The sequence below is a fragment of the Patiria miniata genome, unplaced genomic scaffold (assembly GCF_015706575.1).
Source record: "Patiria miniata isolate m_02_andy unplaced genomic scaffold, ASM1570657v1 HiC_scaffold_24, whole genome shotgun sequence".
NCBI lineage: Eukaryota > Metazoa > Echinodermata > Asteroidea > Valvatida > Asterinidae > Patiria > Patiria miniata.
The window spans coordinates 15,934,208-15,954,033 of record NW_024037063.1 but is presented as its reverse complement, the minus strand read 5'-3'; the positions used below and the strand labels follow the sequence as shown (position 1 = coordinate 15,954,033).

General features: G+C 40.4%; 1 protein-coding gene across 11 annotated transcripts in view; it reads left to right on the top strand.

Moving 5' to 3' along the window:
- LOC119732014 (DDB1- and CUL4-associated factor 17-like) overlaps positions 1-19,826 on the top strand; it is a 66,035-nt gene that overhangs the window by 29,991 nt on the left and 16,218 nt on the right. For all 11 annotated transcript variants that reach the window (XM_038205374.1, XM_038205375.1, XM_038205369.1 and 8 more), the window contains 4 exons: positions 3,005-3,046; positions 4,166-4,262; positions 6,140-6,270; positions 17,289-17,361. In XM_038205374.1, coding sequence (XP_038061302.1) covers positions 3,005-3,046; positions 4,166-4,262; positions 6,140-6,270; positions 17,289-17,361 — 343 coding nt within the window. The remainder of the gene's footprint in view (positions 1-3,004; positions 3,047-4,165; positions 4,263-6,139; positions 6,271-17,288; positions 17,362-19,826) is intronic.

The following is a 19,826-nucleotide window of genomic DNA, read 5'->3' as shown; positions in this document are numbered from 1 at the left end:
CGTTTAGGAGAAAACCCGCAGAGAAGTATTGTCCAGAAAAAAAAAAGAAAGAAAGAAAGAAAGCAAGAAAGGAAGGAAGAAAGATTAATTGCAACAACTCCAAAGAGTGGTCGGGTTGTGCCCGACCACTCAAAAATCTGGCAGCACCGCTGACAGTCATCCAAAACAATCCAATAGAAAATAAGTATTTTTATCATATTTGTTTAAACTGAAGCTTTTGTAACTGTTCAGTTTTGCAGGTCACCCTCCAAAAATGTATAATAAGTGTAATCTAAATAGGTAATCTGGGTGATATGAGTATGAAAGGTTTGTTTGTGAGAGTTACATGTTTGAAATTGAACAATGTCAAAGTAAAGTGGTTCCATCTTAAAGTGTGGTTCATCAGCTTCCCCTTTAAACATTATTGAAAGCTGAAAGCATCTCTGTAGTCAGAGATGAACGAGCACTATCAATTTCAGAACGATTGCTAAAAACTCCTTTTCCAAGTTGGCTAAATCAGTAGTGATTAAAGCTGTTTGAGAAATGCACTGTTGCTGTGGACTTTGCATTGAAAAGGAGGTATGATAGAGATAGTGGGTGCATAAAATGGTACTGTACACCATAATGTTCAATAAATATGCTACATTCGAGATATTTACATAACTAGGTTCTAAGCTTATGGTACACCTGAGGATTAGGCACACCTTGAGTATACACATATAGCTTAAAATTCATTTGATGTACCTTGCGGACTTAATTTCTGCAGAATACAGACTTGTATTCGAGTCACTAAACATCGAGTCCGAGTCCAAGTCCAAGTCCAAGTCCCGAGTCATGTAGGTCGAATCCAAGTCACGAGTCACAAAGGTCGAGTCCGAGTACGAGTCGCCAGTCACGTCTAATATATATTGGAAATAAATTTGGAGGTACTGCTAAAACCTCACAGTGTAAATGTTTTCATTTTTTTCACAGCTTTTCTCTAATTTAAAGAACTGGAAATTACATGTTAAACATAAGGCAAGGCACTGCATGCAGTGTCTAGCTGCATCTGGAAAGGATAATCTGGTACCAAACATTGTCAAGCTTGCATTTACTCAATATCAAGTGTGGACGCTGGGGCATGTTTCGATACATTGAATCCCCAAATCAATACATTGTATATCAGAAGCCGCACATCGCGCACTGTGTATCACTTGCTAAGGAGAGGATCGCCTTCAAAATAATTTGTAGTTACAGTGTGTATTACAAACCTAAGTGATTTGTGGCAATTTTGGTCGAGTCCCGAGTCATGCAGGTCGAGTCCAAGTCCAAGTCCAAGTCTGAGTCCGCAGCATCAAGTCCGAGTCTGAGTCCGAGTCATCTGTCATGGTGACTTGAGTCCGAGGCCAAGACACAGAAAATGGAACTCGAGTCAGACTCGAGTCCCAGTCCGAGTTACGAGTCATACAAGTCTGGGAGAATGCATTGTATTTTTGGGTTTGACAAACATATAAGACTCTCCTAACCACACTCATGCTAAAGTATTACCAAGGGGTCAGTCAGAGGCTTTCATCCACTTCCCTTTCCTGCTATACTGTGTATCACCCAGCCATCACGTTTTAGTAGTCAAAGACAAAACGTACAAACAGTGAAGTCAAGATGATGCTGATCAGTGTAGTGAGCTCGCCTTCAGCTCACTTTGCCAGACATCTACCGGTATGCCCATGGTCCTGAGCCAGTTGTTATTATAGCTCACTTTGTCTGGTGGTCTCCTTCGGTGGCCTGGGTTGTCCCAACTTGGTGCTCTCCGTAGATGGCTAGTGGGTCAGACCGGCTCAGTGCTCTCCATGGATGGCTTGGGCCGGGCCAGCTCAGTGCTCTGTAGCCAGCTCAGTGCTCTCCGTGGATGGCTAGTGGGCCAGACCGGCTCAGTGCTCTCCGTAGATATCTTGGGTCAGACCGGCTCCGTGCTCTCCATAAATGGCTTAGGCCAGACTGGCTCAGTGTTCTCCATAGATGGCTTGGACCAGACCGGCTCAGTGCTCTCCGTAAATGGCTTGGGCCGGGCCAGCTCAGTGCTCTCTGTAGATATCTTGGGTCAGACCGGCTCCATGCTCTTCGTGGATGGCTAGTGGGTCAGACCTGGCTCAGTGCTCTCCGTAGATATCTTGGGTCAGACCGGCTCCGTGCTCTCCGTGCTCTCCGTGGATGGCTAGTGGGACAGACTTGCTCAGTGTTCTCCATAGATGGCTTGGACCAGACCTGCTCAGTGCTCTCCGTAGATGGCTTGGGCCACACTGGCTCAGAGCTCTCCATAGATGGTTTTGGCAACACTGGCTCAGTGCCATTAAACCAATGCAAGTTCCGTAGACGAAAATACAAACAGAAACTTTTATAATGGGAAATCTACTTTCTAAAATGCCTGGCTTTACAACTACAATTCTCTTTTTGCATCAAGCTTCTCATATAAACCCCAACAATTCTCTGCTTAAATACAATCAGCTTAACCTCATTATCAGAATTTGTAACTGCAATGATACAAACATTATTCATAATTCATTACAAATCATCTTCAGGGTTTAAACATTTAAAAAAAAAAAAAATAATATAAACTTACAGTTACATATAATATGTTCTCAAAAAGGTCTTTAAATGTGCGTCTTGGTTGAGTGTTGCAATATGAGCTTGAATTAGGACCGGTTGTTGAGCATCTCGTCGGCTCTGGTTTTGCCATAACTGATGATCCGATCACACCAGGACTGGAATTCTCCGGTCAATTGTCACCTGCTGTTTCAGGGATCTAAGGGAATGTAGTTAGTACTGGTCAATCATACATTATTATTCACTCAGTTCACTCTTGCAATGTTTGTAATTTTAAGTTCATAACTTTTTCACTTATTTCTTCGTTATATTCAGATTACCTTTTTTTTTATACACACTGTACAATGTATATGAACATGTATGTTGATTGTATCAAAAGAAGTGTTATGTGGAATTATTAATGGTGATTTGGAATGTCCTTTCCATACATACTTTTACTTGACAGAGATCGACTTTACCTGGATGACTTTAGGACATGTTACAGTCTGTAAGTATTAAATCTATGCTTAATGATGTGTTACAATGGGACAGGTTCTCAGGCATGTCAGGTGATATGGTAGATTTTATTCTGCAGTGGTAGCATGACAGCTGAGTGTGGCCAGTGCTGTGAAAACTTAGTTGTTACATGATATGCACTCCCTACATGTGTTCTGATCAGTAGCTAAAACCAAACTGAAAATTTCTATGGTTAAAGCTGGGGCTCAGGATGTTGGCCTGTGCCTCACATTCCTGGAATCCTGCAGGGCTACTGCACAGGGTTTATGGAGAAACAGAGTTGGTGACAAAATATATTTAATGCAGGCAGCCTGCCAGATGCACACAAGTTTGTCATTATATGCACAGTGTAAATGCACATCCTAATTAACAAGTCAGGTGAAAGGACCCTATATCAGGTCTGGTTCGTCATACCAAGTTTCATGACTTTATACAAGTTTGCACACTGAACTGTGAAAGTGAGGGGACTACATGTACCCATACTGTACTTTGCACATGTCATTCAAATTTTAAAATGTTCAGGTTTGTATACTTTCAATGACACCTTCTCAGTGAGCACAGTACACACACTACAGCTGCCAAGTATGAAAGTACATGTATCATGTAATCAGGGTGGGCTTTGGTTTCCCTTCGAATTTGTGTCACATTGGCAACAACTTACAGGCTTATTGTTTGTTGGAGTTCAAAAAGGGCATGAATCAGATCTTTTAAAATGATTTCTCTGAACTGTTTATGCTCTAGTGCTTGGAGTTCATTCAGTAGATTAAACTTACATGTACTCAATATGAATGGATAAAGTGAGTTTGCTTAATTATAAAAATGATTGAAAGTTGGACAAACATTTAAAGTTGGTTACATGTTTATCTATTGTGCATGAAACATCCACACATTATGGATCTTGCGTTACCTGTAACACATCGATGGCAAATACGTAAGAACATTCCCTGACTGTCGTCAATCACTACTGAATGAATTATTTTTTTAATGGAATTCGTCCACTGAAAGGCCAATAGCAACTTGGGGTTAGGGGCTACAAACAGAAGTGTAGGACAGAAACAATCAAAGAATGAAAAGTAAAGCATAGATTAATAATGTTTGGGTTTTTTAACAGGAATGGACTTCATGCCATGCCTACAATAGTGTATACAAATCCAGACAAGTCACACACCTATAAATTGGAGGCTAACCTTCACTGCTCTGCTGAACTAGTAAGTTGAGAAAATGAGCAGTAAATTAAGTCAAGTACTTCTGAATGAAGTGATTACCTCTTACTTTGTATGTATATCACAGGTCTTTTCACCGTAGACAAATACTGGGGATGTACATGTATAGCACTCTTGAAATGCTTACCCCTACATCTGACCTACCAAGACCAGGGTGTTGATAGTGCACTAGAACATTGCTAGTAATGACCACAATTAGTTCAACAAAAGATTGTTCAGTATAGAGGTTGTTTGTTAAAGCCATTTTAGGCTGCCGGCCTGGCACTCAAAGGTTTCCAAGTTGAATCTGTATACATGTACTCTTCTTTCAAATCATGGAGAATTGAAGGAAACTTCAAGCCACGTACATTGTACGTGGCTAGTCACGTAAAGAATATTTGCCAAAATTGGCTGTACTGCAGGTTTAGTAGCATTCGTGTATTAAGGCCTCTAGATATTTAATGTACACACCATTGTAAGTTTCTTTTTGAAAACTTTGGTTCAGTGATAAGTCACCTTAGTTTTAGTCAAATATTCATGTTAATAAAGGCTTTACCAAAACACTAGTCATCAGTTATTGTAAACAAGTTAATGTTAACCCTTGTCTAAGTAACTTAGAAATCATTACAACTACTTTTGGGTTGATGAAAGAAGTCAAACGCCTCAATTTAAATCGTGTTGGGAAAAATTATTGGATGAAATATTAATTGAACTTCCACACGGAAAAAGAAAATAGTCGACATTAAAGAAATTAAGTTGAGAACTTCAATTACAGATTCATGCATCGTATAATATCAACTAAAGAATTGTTGTATAAAAATGGGAAGTCTGTTATGCTCAACGTGTGATACGATTGACGACTGTAAACATGCATTGTTAACCTGTAAACAAACAACTGAACTGTATCAGTTAAAGGTATACTATCAAGCAAAACCAAAAAATGATTTTATTACTCAAACATTAAGCTTATTAACAGTTGTTGATCTGAAAACCCGAGGTTAATTTCATAATTACAATAGCAATGTTTTCAATGTATAGCAAGAAAAAAAGTTAATATGGAAAAAAGAAGGATTCCTTTTTTATTATTTTTCATTAAAGAATTATTATTCCGTGCAAAGTTGCAAAAGAGAAACAAAGTCTTCCTGAAACCTTTTTTTGATAACTAAAAAAATTATGATACAAAATACAAAATGAATGATTAAAAACCTGCCAAAACAGTCCAAAAATCTTGGCATGGCTCATAAGGAGCAGCTGACGATTAGTGACCAATCAAAATGTTGTGCTGTTTCTCACCAAGATAGTGTCACAGTTCATACATTTGGCTCTGAGTGGTCGGTAAACCTGTTTGACATTTGCATTGCATTTCTGGTGTGAAATTTTTACACAAACCTATGGGGACAGTGAACCAGTGAACTTTAATTTCTTCCTAGTATTTTATCGATTATCAATTCAAATGTTATAGCAGAAAGGTAAATATCAAATTAAACGCTTTGAAAAACAAAACAAAAACTGTATCTGTAAAAATTCTTGGTTTTTTTTTTAAATCACCTTCATTTATTGTTTCCTTCCGAACGGTACATTTCAGGTGTAACAATTTCACAGAGTATTTGGTATCAGACCTGTCTTCACTATGAGCAAGGTCTTTCTCATTAAATCGGTAGGTTTGTTTCTGGGTATTTACCAATGTTACTACATGCCAGGACAGTATTTTTTATTAAGAGTGCAACGGTATCAAACTTTTGTATAGTAGAATTTGCTTTGAGAAATATATTTTCTGAAGGAGATTTTAATAAGAAATAAATTTCACACTTATGTAACCAAAATGTTTTACATGTACCAGTATGTGTGTATTCTGATTTTTTTCTTTCTTTCCTCTCCCACAGAACATATTACCCATGGTAGATGGTGAGCACAGACCCTACGTACTTGGTCTTACTAAATGCCAGAACCTCATCCGAATTGATCTTCAGACTGGTCAGATCTTGAAGAAGATATATCTTGGTCACCATCATTTGTAAGTTAACACTCCTGCTGTTTAAAAGGTCACAAATGGTCAAAATTTCCTTCCACTCCCCATGGCTTACTTTTAACAAACCAATGGGTCACCTCACCAATATGGACCCAGGTAACAGCATGGCTCAGAATGCATGTGTAGCCTTTTATGCAACAGTAGCCTTTTAATGAGCATTATAATGCTACGTTCATACTTAGGAATTGGATTGGTCCTGCCACTAGACTAATACACCCCTGTATTTTGCATGTCTTCCTACACATCTGCTCACCCACCTGCTCAACTGGATATCTCGGGCTTGGTCATCTATTGACCCCTGTGATATTGTGGAGAGACCAGGTGGGAAAGAGTGCGATTTGTTACTCAGGGACTGCTCTTGTTTCACTTGACAACTACCCACAATTCCTTTACACACACAAAAATGATCACTGATCTGTCATAATTGATAGTGTTTTGTCCATCAGTGGCATTGCTATCTACCAAGCAGTATCATCTCGTGGGTCTCAACATTTCATTTTCGGACAGATATTCAAATATTTGTCCAGCACAATGCGTATGCATTAGGTCTCCATAGAGAGGGGCAGTGGTTGTCCATCTGTGCCAATGAGGAAGCATTAAAGTTACTTCCCACCATATTCGTGCACTTGTGGCAACCATTTGGAAAATCACACCATACAAATTTTAAGAATCTGAGTATTTAATACTTAAAATGAATTAATGAAAGCAGAAAAAATATCCATATTCAGCAATTAAAGAAAGAATCAGGTTTTGAGAAATTGCTCACTGAATTCAGAATTAAGTGTTAATCCTAACTCCCTAGCTTATTTTACTAGGAACTGGACCAAGTCCATAAAAATCCATCATTCACTCTGCGTCCAATACAAAACTGTACATGACATAATGGAATCCACCACTGATGCACTGGTTGACATTCATAGATTTGCTACACATGGCTTTTATCCCAATAGCAGTACAGGAAGCTAGGCAAAATCAATCGGATACCCCTAGCACTGCTTCAGGCCATTAGGCCCAAGTCCATCATACTCCATCAATATTAAGTCACACCAGGCCTTCTAGACAAAGTCCCCCAAAATCCACCAAAAAGGGGGGATGGATTTTGATGGAGTTGGGGTGGTTCCAGGGTTAATCATTTTTGTGTGTTACGTCCATAGATTGTGTAGAAGCATTGGTTTGACTCTAGTAGCAGACTTGAGGACAAGTCACTAAATAGTCGTGTACATGTATGTTTATTGGTGGCCCAACATCTACTAGCACGGCACTAATCATGCTTCTTATCATATGCTTGGTTCAATAGCTTCATGGTTCAACATATCTAGCGACTTGACTAACATGATTTCAGATGGATAGTCATTTATGCGCACAATGAAATGCATATGTGCATTACCTTTCCATAGAGAGGGCCAATGATAGTGGGGACATCTTTCTCTAGATCAGTGTATGTTTCTCTCTTTTTTTCAAAAGATTCTCATTAGAATATTAAATTCAATATTATAGTGATGAGGCCAAAAAAAAGAATAGTTCTGCTTCCGGTTACCCGACCGACCCTATTTTTAGGCTGCGACCCTAAAAATTTTATCGGCAATTCCAACACAAAAAAAACAAACAAACAAATTTGAATAAATACAAATAAAATCTGTCTTTTTCTGTCTTCACAAAATACCTCTCAACAACCCTTTTGCATCCAAAAATGCTTGTATTTATTTGTTTTCTTACTTACATTCGCTTTTTTTCAAAAGAAACCTCCGTTATTACAAATTCGCTTCGCGACATAACTACTTCGCAATTCGATGTCACGCACGGTGACTATAATCACGTGGCGACAACTGGTTCCCACCACGCCGCGCCGCGCTGCGCAGGGGCCAATTTAGAAGACATATTGTAAATGCGGTAACCAGTCCAAAGCTAGCTATATGACCGATAGCGCGCTATCGGTACAGTGCAGGCCACTGTCAACTGGTCGGATTCGACATCGTAAAAATGCCAAGAAAACACCGATGGAGAAAGAACATTTTTGCAAGTTAATTTACAGAATTGATCTAGCTTGTCTGTGTATGTATTTTCTGTGTTCAGGAGTTCATTTTGAGATCGCACTACTCGTATTTGGAGTGATACATGCCGCGTGTTTCCCGAAATTGTTGACCGTTAAAACAGGTCTGTTGGCCCATGGTGGGACGCTCGCCACACACGCACGCATCACACACCTCGGAGTTTTGGCCAGCTCCCCACGTCTTGACTAGCGTTGTGCATATGGTGCGAACGGCCTGAATTTTTCATTATTTTTTGAAATTATCGAACGTAAATATATTGACAATAATTAAAGGTAGGTTTTACTCACTTTTTGTTGCCATTTCGTGTATAGCTTTCGTAGTGCAATAGAAATAGTTCAGGCTAAAACTTCGCATATAATTGAATACCCCATTCAATCTGCATAAAAAAAATTGGCCAAAAAAAAAACATTTCCGACCGACCGACCCTATTTTTGAAAGGCATGTAATCGGAAGCAGAAATATTTTTTTTTTTGGCCTAATACAATTATGTGTGGAAGAGCATCTGTACAGAAAGTACAGGGGTGCAGTTGAGCGCAGCAGTTAATTTTAACATAAATTTTGCATAAGTTCATTGCGCAACATTTCATGCTGAGCAACATTTCAGTAATGACACTTTTCACGTAAATTTCATTGTGCATTAGTCTGCGACTTGCGCAACAAATCATGGTGTAACTTGCACAATCATTTTAGGTGGCGTAAGTTGTGGCATAGCAACTGAAAAGGAAGAATTCTACTAGCAAATCATGATCTTTGTGCACAACATATCAAGGTTGATACAAAACCCTCATAGCTTTGTATTTGAGGTAAATGAAATACTATTTGAAAGTTGGGCACAAATATTATTAAAATGGCCTCTGTCCGGCATGGCATGCTGCGCATTGATCCATATTTGGAATAATAGTATGATTAGCAGAAATAAATGTTTGGGTACAGACTGCAAAGCATCAAGCCTTAAAATCAGATTGCAACTAAGGACTTTAGTTACAAAGGGAACAAAACAGTCGTTTGATTGTAGAGCCTTAGCTTTACGTCATCAAAATGGGGCTTGTAGCAAGATGCTACAAGATGGCGCCATTGAATGGTGCCATTATTGCTTGCTGTCACGATGTTTTGCTTGATTTAACGTTTGGGACTCATTGTTTTAGTGCTGTTTTTGTGTACCCAAGAGAGGAACTGATTTTGTTGGGGAATGAGGACTAGCTGTGGAAACTTGGACTCGTGAACAACTGGATTTAATTGGGGATTCTGGCCAAGACGTTTGTGCCTTTCCACGTAAGAATGGGACACATAAGCAAAGATCCAGAGGGGGTAGGCTTGTGGGGCTTGGGAAACATCCTAAGTGAACGCCTTGCCCAGCATCTTTTTTGCCAATGTTAGATCACTTCGGAATAGAACAGGAGAACTTAATGGTCTTATCTATGCCAGGAAGGATTTTCGCGACTGTTGTGTTTACTTTTTAATCGAAACCTGGCTTGATGCTTCAGTTCCAGACACCACCATGACTCCCCCTAGATTTATGCTTTTCAGATGGGATCGTGCATTCAGAGATGTGGACAAAGAGAAAGGAGGTGGGGTGTGTTTTCTGTTGGGCTTGTCACACCAGAACGTTTTAGGCCAACGCGTGAGTAGCCCGTTAAAAACAGTTGATACGCTGGCAAGCGCTGAACTTTCACAGAAAAAGTCAAGTTGAACCATGATTTCAGCGTGTCCATAACACATGAATAACGGGTTCATAGCGTATGCCGGCGCATGAGAAGCATGTGAGGAATGTGCTCAGCGTGTGAGGAACACATCACTGATTTATCATTAAAATATGACAGCGTATCGCCAGCGTACGCCAGCGTTCGCCAGTGCGTGAGTAACGCGTTAGTAACACGTTAGTAACGCGCTTGACGACTGATGAACGACTGCCCAGCGCGTGAGTAGCACGTTCCAACACACGCCAGCGTACTGCAACAACCACGTGATTTTTTGTATAAATAACAGACTACAGTACTTCATTCTTGCATTAGTCTCCGAACCGTGAACATCTTCTTCAACTTCATCATGCCTCCCCCAAGCCCTCTAAGAAGTCGGAGACGCAGAAACCTGGACGTGTTAGAGGCAAGAAGAGTACCCCGAAGAAGACTACACCTGAGGAGTCTACTGCTGCTCCCATGATGGCTCTGTCCACTCTGCCCACTCGGAGGCCCCTGTGATGTCCCATGCCTCCCTTGACTCTGCAGCTTCTGGTGCGTCCCATGCCTCCACCGTGCAAGAATCAAGCCCAAGTAGAGCAAGAAGGCCAAGTCGCAGAACCAGCTGTCGCCAGCAGAGGGGTAGCTGATGTGCGAGTTTCTGGAGGCCAACCCACTGATCTGGAACAACCACCTGCAGGAGTATCGGAGGTCCAACAACAACAAAAAGAGCCGACTCTGGGCCGACCAGGCGAAGGCGCTGCACAAGACCTCAGCCCATATCCAGGGTTGGTGGAAGTCACTCCATGACTGCCACACTAGGCTGGACAAGAAGAAGAGCGGAGACAGTGAGCCTGAACTCACTGAGCGAGAGCAGTGGGTGAAGAACAGGTTGAAGTTCCTGCAGAACATCACCCGTCATCGCGCTGAGCCAGTGCTGGAGACCTGGACGCTGCAGAGCAGGTGTGTGCAGAGCACCATGTTGGTGATGAGGATGCTGAAGTGACGCCATCCCCCTCCTCCACATCCTCCACAGTGCGCAAGGGCAAGCGTCATGCCGAGGACGAGCTGTTGGAGACCCTGCAGAAGAAGGTTCAGGAGTCAGGGGACATCATCAAGAGCCTGACCACCCAGAAGCCTGTGACAGAGGAGCAGGCGTTTGCGAACTTTGTGCCGGACAATCTCTTGAGCATGCCCAAGGAGAAGTTCTGCAAGGCCAGGCTGTCCATCAGCAAGATCCTTAGGAGTGCTGGACTCAGGAGGACACCACCTTCCAACCCCCAGCACCCATGGCTCTCCCAGCGCGTCCCCGGTCGGCTCCTCAACCGAGTGCCAGCTGCTCGGAGCAGTACCAGCCACACCCCAGTATGTGGAGACACCAGCAACCCCAGGGAGTGAGCGTCTGGTCCAGTGCCAGTGCCAGCAGGGAGTACATGGACATGTACCACCAGCAGCCACTCCAGCAGCAGTTCTAGGCGCAGCAGTTCCAGCAGCAGCAGCAGTACCAGCCGCCGCAGTTCCAGGATCCTGCTCAGACGCCCACCTCCAGCTCCACCATGCCAGCTGCTGTGGGTTAAGCGTCACAGGTGCTGAACCAGGGACTGGACAGCAGCCTGCCAGAGATCAGCCTCTCTGGATTCTTGACCGACCTGGACACAAATCATCACCTCTGGAAGGTATTCATCGATGATGGCCTGGCAAACTTCTCTGACGACGATTGAAATGGTGTTGTGGGGGACCATTCAGCCGAACTTCATCGAGGCATACTTGATTCCAGAGGCAAGGTGACGTAAAGTCAAGACGAGCTTCAGGCCAGGCTCCAGCTGCTCCCTGAAGGCAGTATGTTCCTTGGTGATCCTTGGACCCCCTCTCTGGCTAGCACCTCGTCGAACATCTCAGGGGGCATCCGCATGAAGTACTTGAAGGAGGCCTGGTCCTTGTTCCGGAGTTCCACCAGAAGCTGGTTGTACAGGCCAAACTGCCGTTGCCTCCCAATCCATGGCCTGACCCAGAACCTTCTCCTCTCACGTCTTCTCCTCCTTCACCTATTGGCTTGGACCTGGTGAAGTGCCAATTCTAGCAGGTTATGGTGATGTTGGAGAACAGCAAGATCTTCTTGGCGCAGCGGTTCCAGCTCCATATTCAATGCTGTCTCCAGGAGAAGTGATGAAGAGGTACCAGCAGCACCCTATTTATATACAGATACCCCAATACACCGGATAATACGCTATCAATATGCTAGCACACGCTGAACGTGTTACCTGGTTGTAAGGCAGTCGTTGAATGCGCTAGAGGGACGTTACACATACGCTGACCAACGTTGACCAATGCTACAAGCGCGCTACCAACCAGTTATCAACGCGTTTGGGGCACGCAAGGGGTACGCTAGCCCTCCAACCAGCATGTCGCCAGCGTGTGAGTAGTGGGTTGGTAACGATCGTCTAGCGCGTTCGATGCGTGAGTAACGACCCTTCAGCGTTTGCCAGTGTGTGCAGTCACACGCTGGCAAACGCTGGAAATTTCAGGTATGTTGAAAAATGTGACAGCGTGTCCCAGCATGTGAGTAACGCGCTCAGCATGTTGCTAACGCTGGCCTAGCGTTGGTCAGCGTTTGCCAGCGTGTTGCCGAAATTCTAACACGGTTACTCACGCGTTGGCCTAAAACGTTCTGGTGTGACAGGCCCATTATCAATAACAGTTGGTGTATGGACAATAGAGTGCTTTTACGGTCCCCGAATTAGAAATGCTCACCATCAAATGTCGACCTTATTATATGCCTCGCAAATTCCAGTCTCTAATTCTGACTGTAGTATACAGCCAGCGTCATGACACATGATGACGTCATCATTATGAAAATCGTCGGGGACCGTCTTCGGCTGCTGGTCTAAGTGTCTGCCAAGTCTTAAGTCAGTCAGACATACGAAAGTGTCAGTGTATGGTTTGAAGAAAAACGTGTACAAAACCTGCCTGTAGAGAAAATATGCACCTTTAATGTGACGTAACGTCATTGTGACAAAATTCTTCTGGTAGAAGAAAAACGCGTACAAACCCTATGGACAAAAAGTGGAAAAATAAGGGGGGGGAAAATAATAACCTTAACAAAAACAGCTGTTTTGGAAAATTTTGGAAACAGCTAACAAGTTAACATAAAGGTACACAGGGACACAAACAATAACTTAAGCAGATGAGGTCACAAGCACATTACACATAACCAAATTTTTCCTAAAAAGGAATGTTTCGAGTATAATTACCAACATAAAAACAGAAGTTCAGCATGACATGTAGACCTAAGCAGAATATCTAGCGTTTTGGTGCAAGGTAGTCCTACACGGTACTAGACTCTATGTGAATGGCGGTGTAGCCATTGAGATTGGCTAAATAACAGTGGCTACTCGTGTGAGATGTATAAGCAAATGACATTTTTACTGCAACTTTTTAGCATATGTGTAAAGATCACTTTAATATGGCAAACATTTACTAATTTTGAGATTATATATCAAAACAATCTGCACCACCAAAAACTAAGTAAGGGGAGTTTCAGCCGAAAAAAAGAAAAGAAGCAGCTCCACCCTGTGTGTTAAAAGCCAGAAAAAGGCCAGAAGCAAAACAAAAGCCAGAAGCAAAACAAAAGTTGGGAGCATCTACTACAAGCCCATTTTGATGACGTTAAGCTACGGCTCTACAATCAAACAACTGTTTTGTGCCATACTCTTACTTGCAGATATAGTGAATGCACTACACACACATTGATTAACAATTCACCATTTAAAACCATTTTGCGCATATAGTGAATGCACTACACACACATCGATTTCATTAACAAATCACCATTTAAAACCATTTAGACCTATTGTCTCACAGCGCATCTGGTTTCGAAGAATTGAGGAAGGAGGCTAGAGTCAAAGGTTTTACAAAGATGTTCTCCCTTGCAGAATTAATAAAATGTTGGCAACCTTGAGAATTCAATGACAAAACTTGTTTAGTGTTGTGGAAAACAGGACAAGCAAGCCTTCATTTTTGTGGGAGTTTAACAGCCATATGGTGACAAGCAAATGGGCTATTTCTGTTTGCTGCCCTCATGAAAGTAATTTTCCATTCTGAGCAATCTGCACAATACTTGTACTAACAAATATCACTCTTCATAAATGCGGAAGAGAGATGCCCTTTTCTTGATAACAGGTATATTGGTGTAATAGTGGACAAGTAACTGACAAAAAAAAATACACACATTTTTTTATGGGTAATTAGGCAAAGTGACTGAGCCTTAAAGACATCTTTTGTTTCTCAATTTAAAAGAAGATTTTAAATGAAAATGATCTTAAATAAATTGATTTATCATATACCATTTTGTTTGTAACTTCTAAACCTACCAACTTTGGAGGAGACATTATTCACCAGATGAAAAAAAACACTAGATGAGAGCAGAAATTGTTTGCCCTGTTCAGAGGCAACATTTGTTACTTGCCAGTTTTCAACACTTTGTGGCAGTGTTTAAACAGTGGTTTAAAACCACCCACTTGACTGACCCTCACCCATTATTGGTGGGTAAACTGTCTCGGGTATATTTATGTGCAAAAATTAAAAATGCACCAGACTTGATTCCTTACAATATGTTTGCCTTGTATACGGTACCACTGCTATACTATAAAGAAGAAAGGGTGTGTGTGTGTGCGTGTGTTCACGAGTTGTTCACAAGTTGCTGGACTGCGAAGCGGGCGCTCGCCTGCAAAGCGGGCAAGAGGCAGGCAAAGCCGCCTCCCTCACATAGCAGGTGAAGCAAAGCCTCCTTTTAAAAAAAAAACTTTTTTGTTTAAACAAAGCTGTAGTCTTCGAGATAGGCGATCTGGTCCGCCGAATGTTATAAAACTTTCCAGACATGTAGATTATGATGTACCTTATCAAGAAAACTTTGTTCTCGATCCACAGTTTGTTTGAGAATGAGAAAATCTGGGATAAAAATGCCGAAAATTCTGCATGAGGGAAAAAAACATAAGAAACAGTGCCCTCTATTGACACAGTCAGAAACCTTTTCGTACGCAATGAGTGCTTGCCAGATGAAACTTCTTTCATGTTTCATATTAGGCCAAAAAAAATAATACTCGGTCTCTGGTCAGCGCGCGCGTCGATTTTAATCATGCGCGTCAACTTTTTTTTTTTCAAAAGCTACAACAGCGCCCTCTATTGCCGCACCTCCTCAAATTTTTGTACCAAGGAGCACCAAGGAATGGGGAAAATTGCACCAAGGCAAATGATAAAGGGCACCAAGGTAAATTAATTTATTATGGAGGACACCAATGTATAATGAGGACATAAAAAAAGCAAAATAGTACCCATCTTGTCTATATTTAAGCTTGAGAAAAAAGAAACAAAAAACGCGTCGCCGCATCAATTCCGGAACTTCGGTCTGACCAGAGACCGATTATTTTCCTTTTTTTTGGCCTTATATGCATATTCTAGATTTTTGTTATTATTTCTCATCAGGATGCCAAACCATTTTCATTACAGTTTGTCCAACTTGAAATAACCAAGTTTTAAGATCGAATGTTATGTATTACCTACATAAAGCTTGATTTGCATAGTTAAACCATTTCCCAGAACAGAATCCCAGGGTAACATCTTTCAGTTCTGCTCCCACCTTTTTTTTCCGGGGGGGGGGGGGGGGGAGGATTGGTCAAAAAGAAAAATAGCCAATAAATGAAGGGTTATGTCAGACTTCCCCCCCCCCTTTCAATATCAGTGACGCAAAATTTCAAAAAAGGGATTATATACATGTATCAGATAAGCTGAACCGTCTTATTACAAAACCACTCAAAAATGACATCTAAAGTTCTCATACATGTACTTAGGTTGATTTTATTTTTGTTTACACTTGCATTGTAAAGATATAAAAAAATGTCTCATAAAAATAAAGAGGGCAATAACTGCAAATACAGTTTTGGTATTTTATATTGCAGGTACAATGTGGTTTAAGTAATCACCAAAAGAAATACTATTTGATTAATTTTATTTCATTTATTTATTTACTTATTTAAAATTAAAAAAATTGGGGGGGGGCAATTTAAACCCACAGTTTTTACCCACACATGAAGAATGGTTTTAACTTGACATAATTTTGTTCAATCTGTACTGAATGAGCATTATTCGTTTATTTTCAACTGACAAAACGAGCTATATAAGCACCTGTATACATCACAGGCTGATTACATAATTGTTGTATAACATGTCAAAAGTCTCATCAAATTGAAGGACCCACTTTCTGTGTGCAAACTCTTTTAAGAAGAGAAAATTAATTTATATTCCCCTATTTGGAAGTTTTGAGTGACAGCATTACAACTACAATTTGTTAATTCAGCTGAACCGTATTACCGTTTTTATTGTTTTGAATATTTATTGTTTTAAGAACTGATTCATGTTTTGTTGTTGCTCCATCCATACCGTGAAAACCATTTTAAAAAAACAACGGCCCACCCGCTTACTTTTTTGAGGCTGCATCAATTTTTATTACTTTTTTTTTTTACTTTGCATTACATTTTGTAAAAGATGTTTCAGAATTTCAGATACTTCACCAGATGCCACGCACTTCTATTATTGTTGAAAAGATATTACCCTGAGATGAGAGTTCACAAAATTATTCTGATCTGGGGTTTAACCATACCAATCGATGTTTATGTTGGTAATACATAACATTCGATCTTAAATTTAAAACTTGATCATTTCACGTTGGACAAAACTGTAACGAAGATATTTTGGCATCCCGATGAGAATAACAAAAATCTAGAATATAAAATGAAAGAAGTATCATCTGCCAAGCACTCATTGGCCGAGCTCGGGCGGGTCTTGTTCTTGACACGGGCATATTATTCTTGCAAAACCCCGATGGATAGGTGGTGTGAGATCCCGTTCCGAGTGCAGTGGTTGTGGGTCGTGTTCCTGCCATTCCAGTGCGAGAACAATAAAAATACTTGTGTCAAGAACAGACCGCCCGAACTCGGACGACCATTGCGTGCGAAAAGGTTTCTGACCATGTCAATAGAGGGCGCTGTTTCCTATGTTTTTTCTCATGCTGATTTTTTCGGCATTTTTATCCCAGATTTTCTCATTCCCAAACAAACTGTGGATCAGGGAACAAAGTTTTGTTGATAGGGTACACCACAATCTACATGTCTGTGAAGTTTAATAAAATTCGGCGAACCAGACCATGTGGCAAGCCAAAAAAAGGCCTCGTCCCACGGACTATGTAACTTGATTGTTAACTTTCTTTCTATCAATTGCTCAGGTGCTTGAAGTACATGTATTTGAATTGGGATGTCTTTCAAGAAAGGGCAGTGGTATGTTCAACTCAATCTAAGGTGTGTTTTACATTTAGCTAGTTAATTGTTTAATCATTTATTAATGCAGTTGGTTTTACATGTGTTTGTCTGTCTGTTGACAGTTGTAATGATTTTTTGGTTGGAACAATGTACTGATAGTAAACTAGATTTACTTATGTTTGTGTACAAATACACGGCTGTTTCGGTAATTTGTTATTGTATGTTTATGTCATGTCAGACTGATAGGACAACATGTGCGGTAGAGTGATCAGGACCGATACAGTTCTGTAGATATTGGCCTTCAAAATATGCACTTTTAATATGCCTTCACATGTCACGTGATGACCTCATCATGACGTCCTCATCATGACGTCACTTCAATTATCATCTATAACATATCCCGGTTTAGGTACATACCAACTTTCAACCCAATTGGACATGTTATTCTGTAGATATAGGCCTTAACACTTTACCTTTTAATATGACCTCATACGTCACGTGATGACGTCATCGTGACGTCAGTTAAATTTTCATCTATAACACATCCTGGTTGAGGTACACACCAAGTTTCAACACAAAAACCCATAATTTTTAGGGCATTACCGTAAACACACAATTTTTTTCCCGGCCTAAAGTGCTTGTTCTTGCCCATTTTCAACTTAAAAATTAAAGTTCTCAGCCTAATACTTCTTCAGACATCAGATGGCTGTTGGAAGTTTGAGCCAAAAATGAACTTGTTAGATTTTTTAGCATTAGAGTTAGAGTTTAGAGTTAGCGGAAACAGTCGCATACTTATTGCCAATGTTTATTTGAGTGAATGAGCTTGGCTTGCAGCATAAATGTTGGAAAAAATTGCACGAATAGACCTGCATTTTCCCTTGACATTTAAGTAGCCGTAAGCAGTTTCCACAAAGATATTGTTCATGTGTTGAATTACACCGTTACACTACTGTCCAGAAATATTGAACTTATTTATAACTAAAAATTTTTTAGATGAAGACCCTCAAGGATTATTTTTTTTTATGAAAAAAGTCATATAATACACCTTAATGCAGTATGAACATCAATAACAAACGCTGTTTCATTGCAGTTAGTTGCACAACGCGTACTTTTTTTCCAAACAATATTTTTCTCAAAGTTCCACGATACTGTCGTCTTTCTCATGGCATGCCATCAAAATAAAATAACCTACGGGAAATTTTGTTTTTACTGTGAAATAGATAAACTGCCCTTCAACATTGTGTTATATTATATCTTAAAGGGAATATACATCATTTGCTTTTGCTGTAATTTTCAGAAATGGATGGAATTGGGGGTTTGGAAATATATAGCAAATATAGTTACACTGACTTTTTTGAGGTTTTGGGTTCGAAAATGCTATAAAAACCAAGAAAAACAATCATTTTCCTGTAGTCTGGTTCCCTGACTCCATATAAGAAGAAACAGAGCAGTTTACATACATTGGGGAATTGTAAGGTCAGGGAACCAGTCTAGCTGGCTTGTACCCGTTCATAGATGTGTAATCGATTGCAAACAAGTGCGATGGTCAATTGGGGCCAGTATTTGAAAAAAAGCCATTTTTTTTCCAATGCTGGTCGGCCGACCAGCGTTGGAAATTGATACAAAAATACCACTTTCTTGAAAATGACAGTAAACCAGGTGCCATGATGTTACAGGATGCTTTACACTGTCATTCACTAACAGTCCAGCAAGGTATTTCAAAATGATTTGGTAGTTTTATTTTTTGATGTTTGCAAATGTTGTATTTTAATTCCCTTTAAAATATCAAATTGGGGGTTATTCCTCATGGTGCAATACTGACTTAATATTTTGGCATTTGCTGTATTTAATTCAAAATTCTGGTTTTAACCGCGTAAGTTGTTGAATGTAGTCACTCATAATGCATTGAGATTCGCTTGCAATGTGTGATGTCATCGAAAAATGCTTGAAATTTCACATAAAACTACCATTTAGAAAAGTGTTTTTCTTCTTTTCAGCCATTCCCCATAGCATTTGTACATGTTTTAATCGTGGAAGGCACTTTGCACTAAAATCAATCCAATTGCCTTTATACTCGGCACACACTTAGACCAGCATCTGAAGATGTGTGCCGAACATTGACGTCATCGTGACGTCATCACGTGACCCGTGACGTCACAATATAGGTGCATATTTTGAAGGCCTATATCTCCATAACTACAGGTAAGATTGGGCTGAATCTTGGTGTGTACCTAAACCAGGATGTGTTATAGATGAAAATTTAAGTGCCGTCACGATGATGTCATCACGTGACATGTGGTATTATATTAAAAGAGCATATTTTGAAGGCCAATATCTACAGAACTACAGGTCTGATTGTTTTGGTTTGCCTTGTTTGTTGTTTGGTCATTAAGTAGGATTGTAATTGCCCTATTGTGTATCTCTCAAATATCAACCTAATTTAAGCATTTTCTGAATTTATTTATAGTTCAAAATCTCTTTTATTTATTTGTTTGTTTCCTATT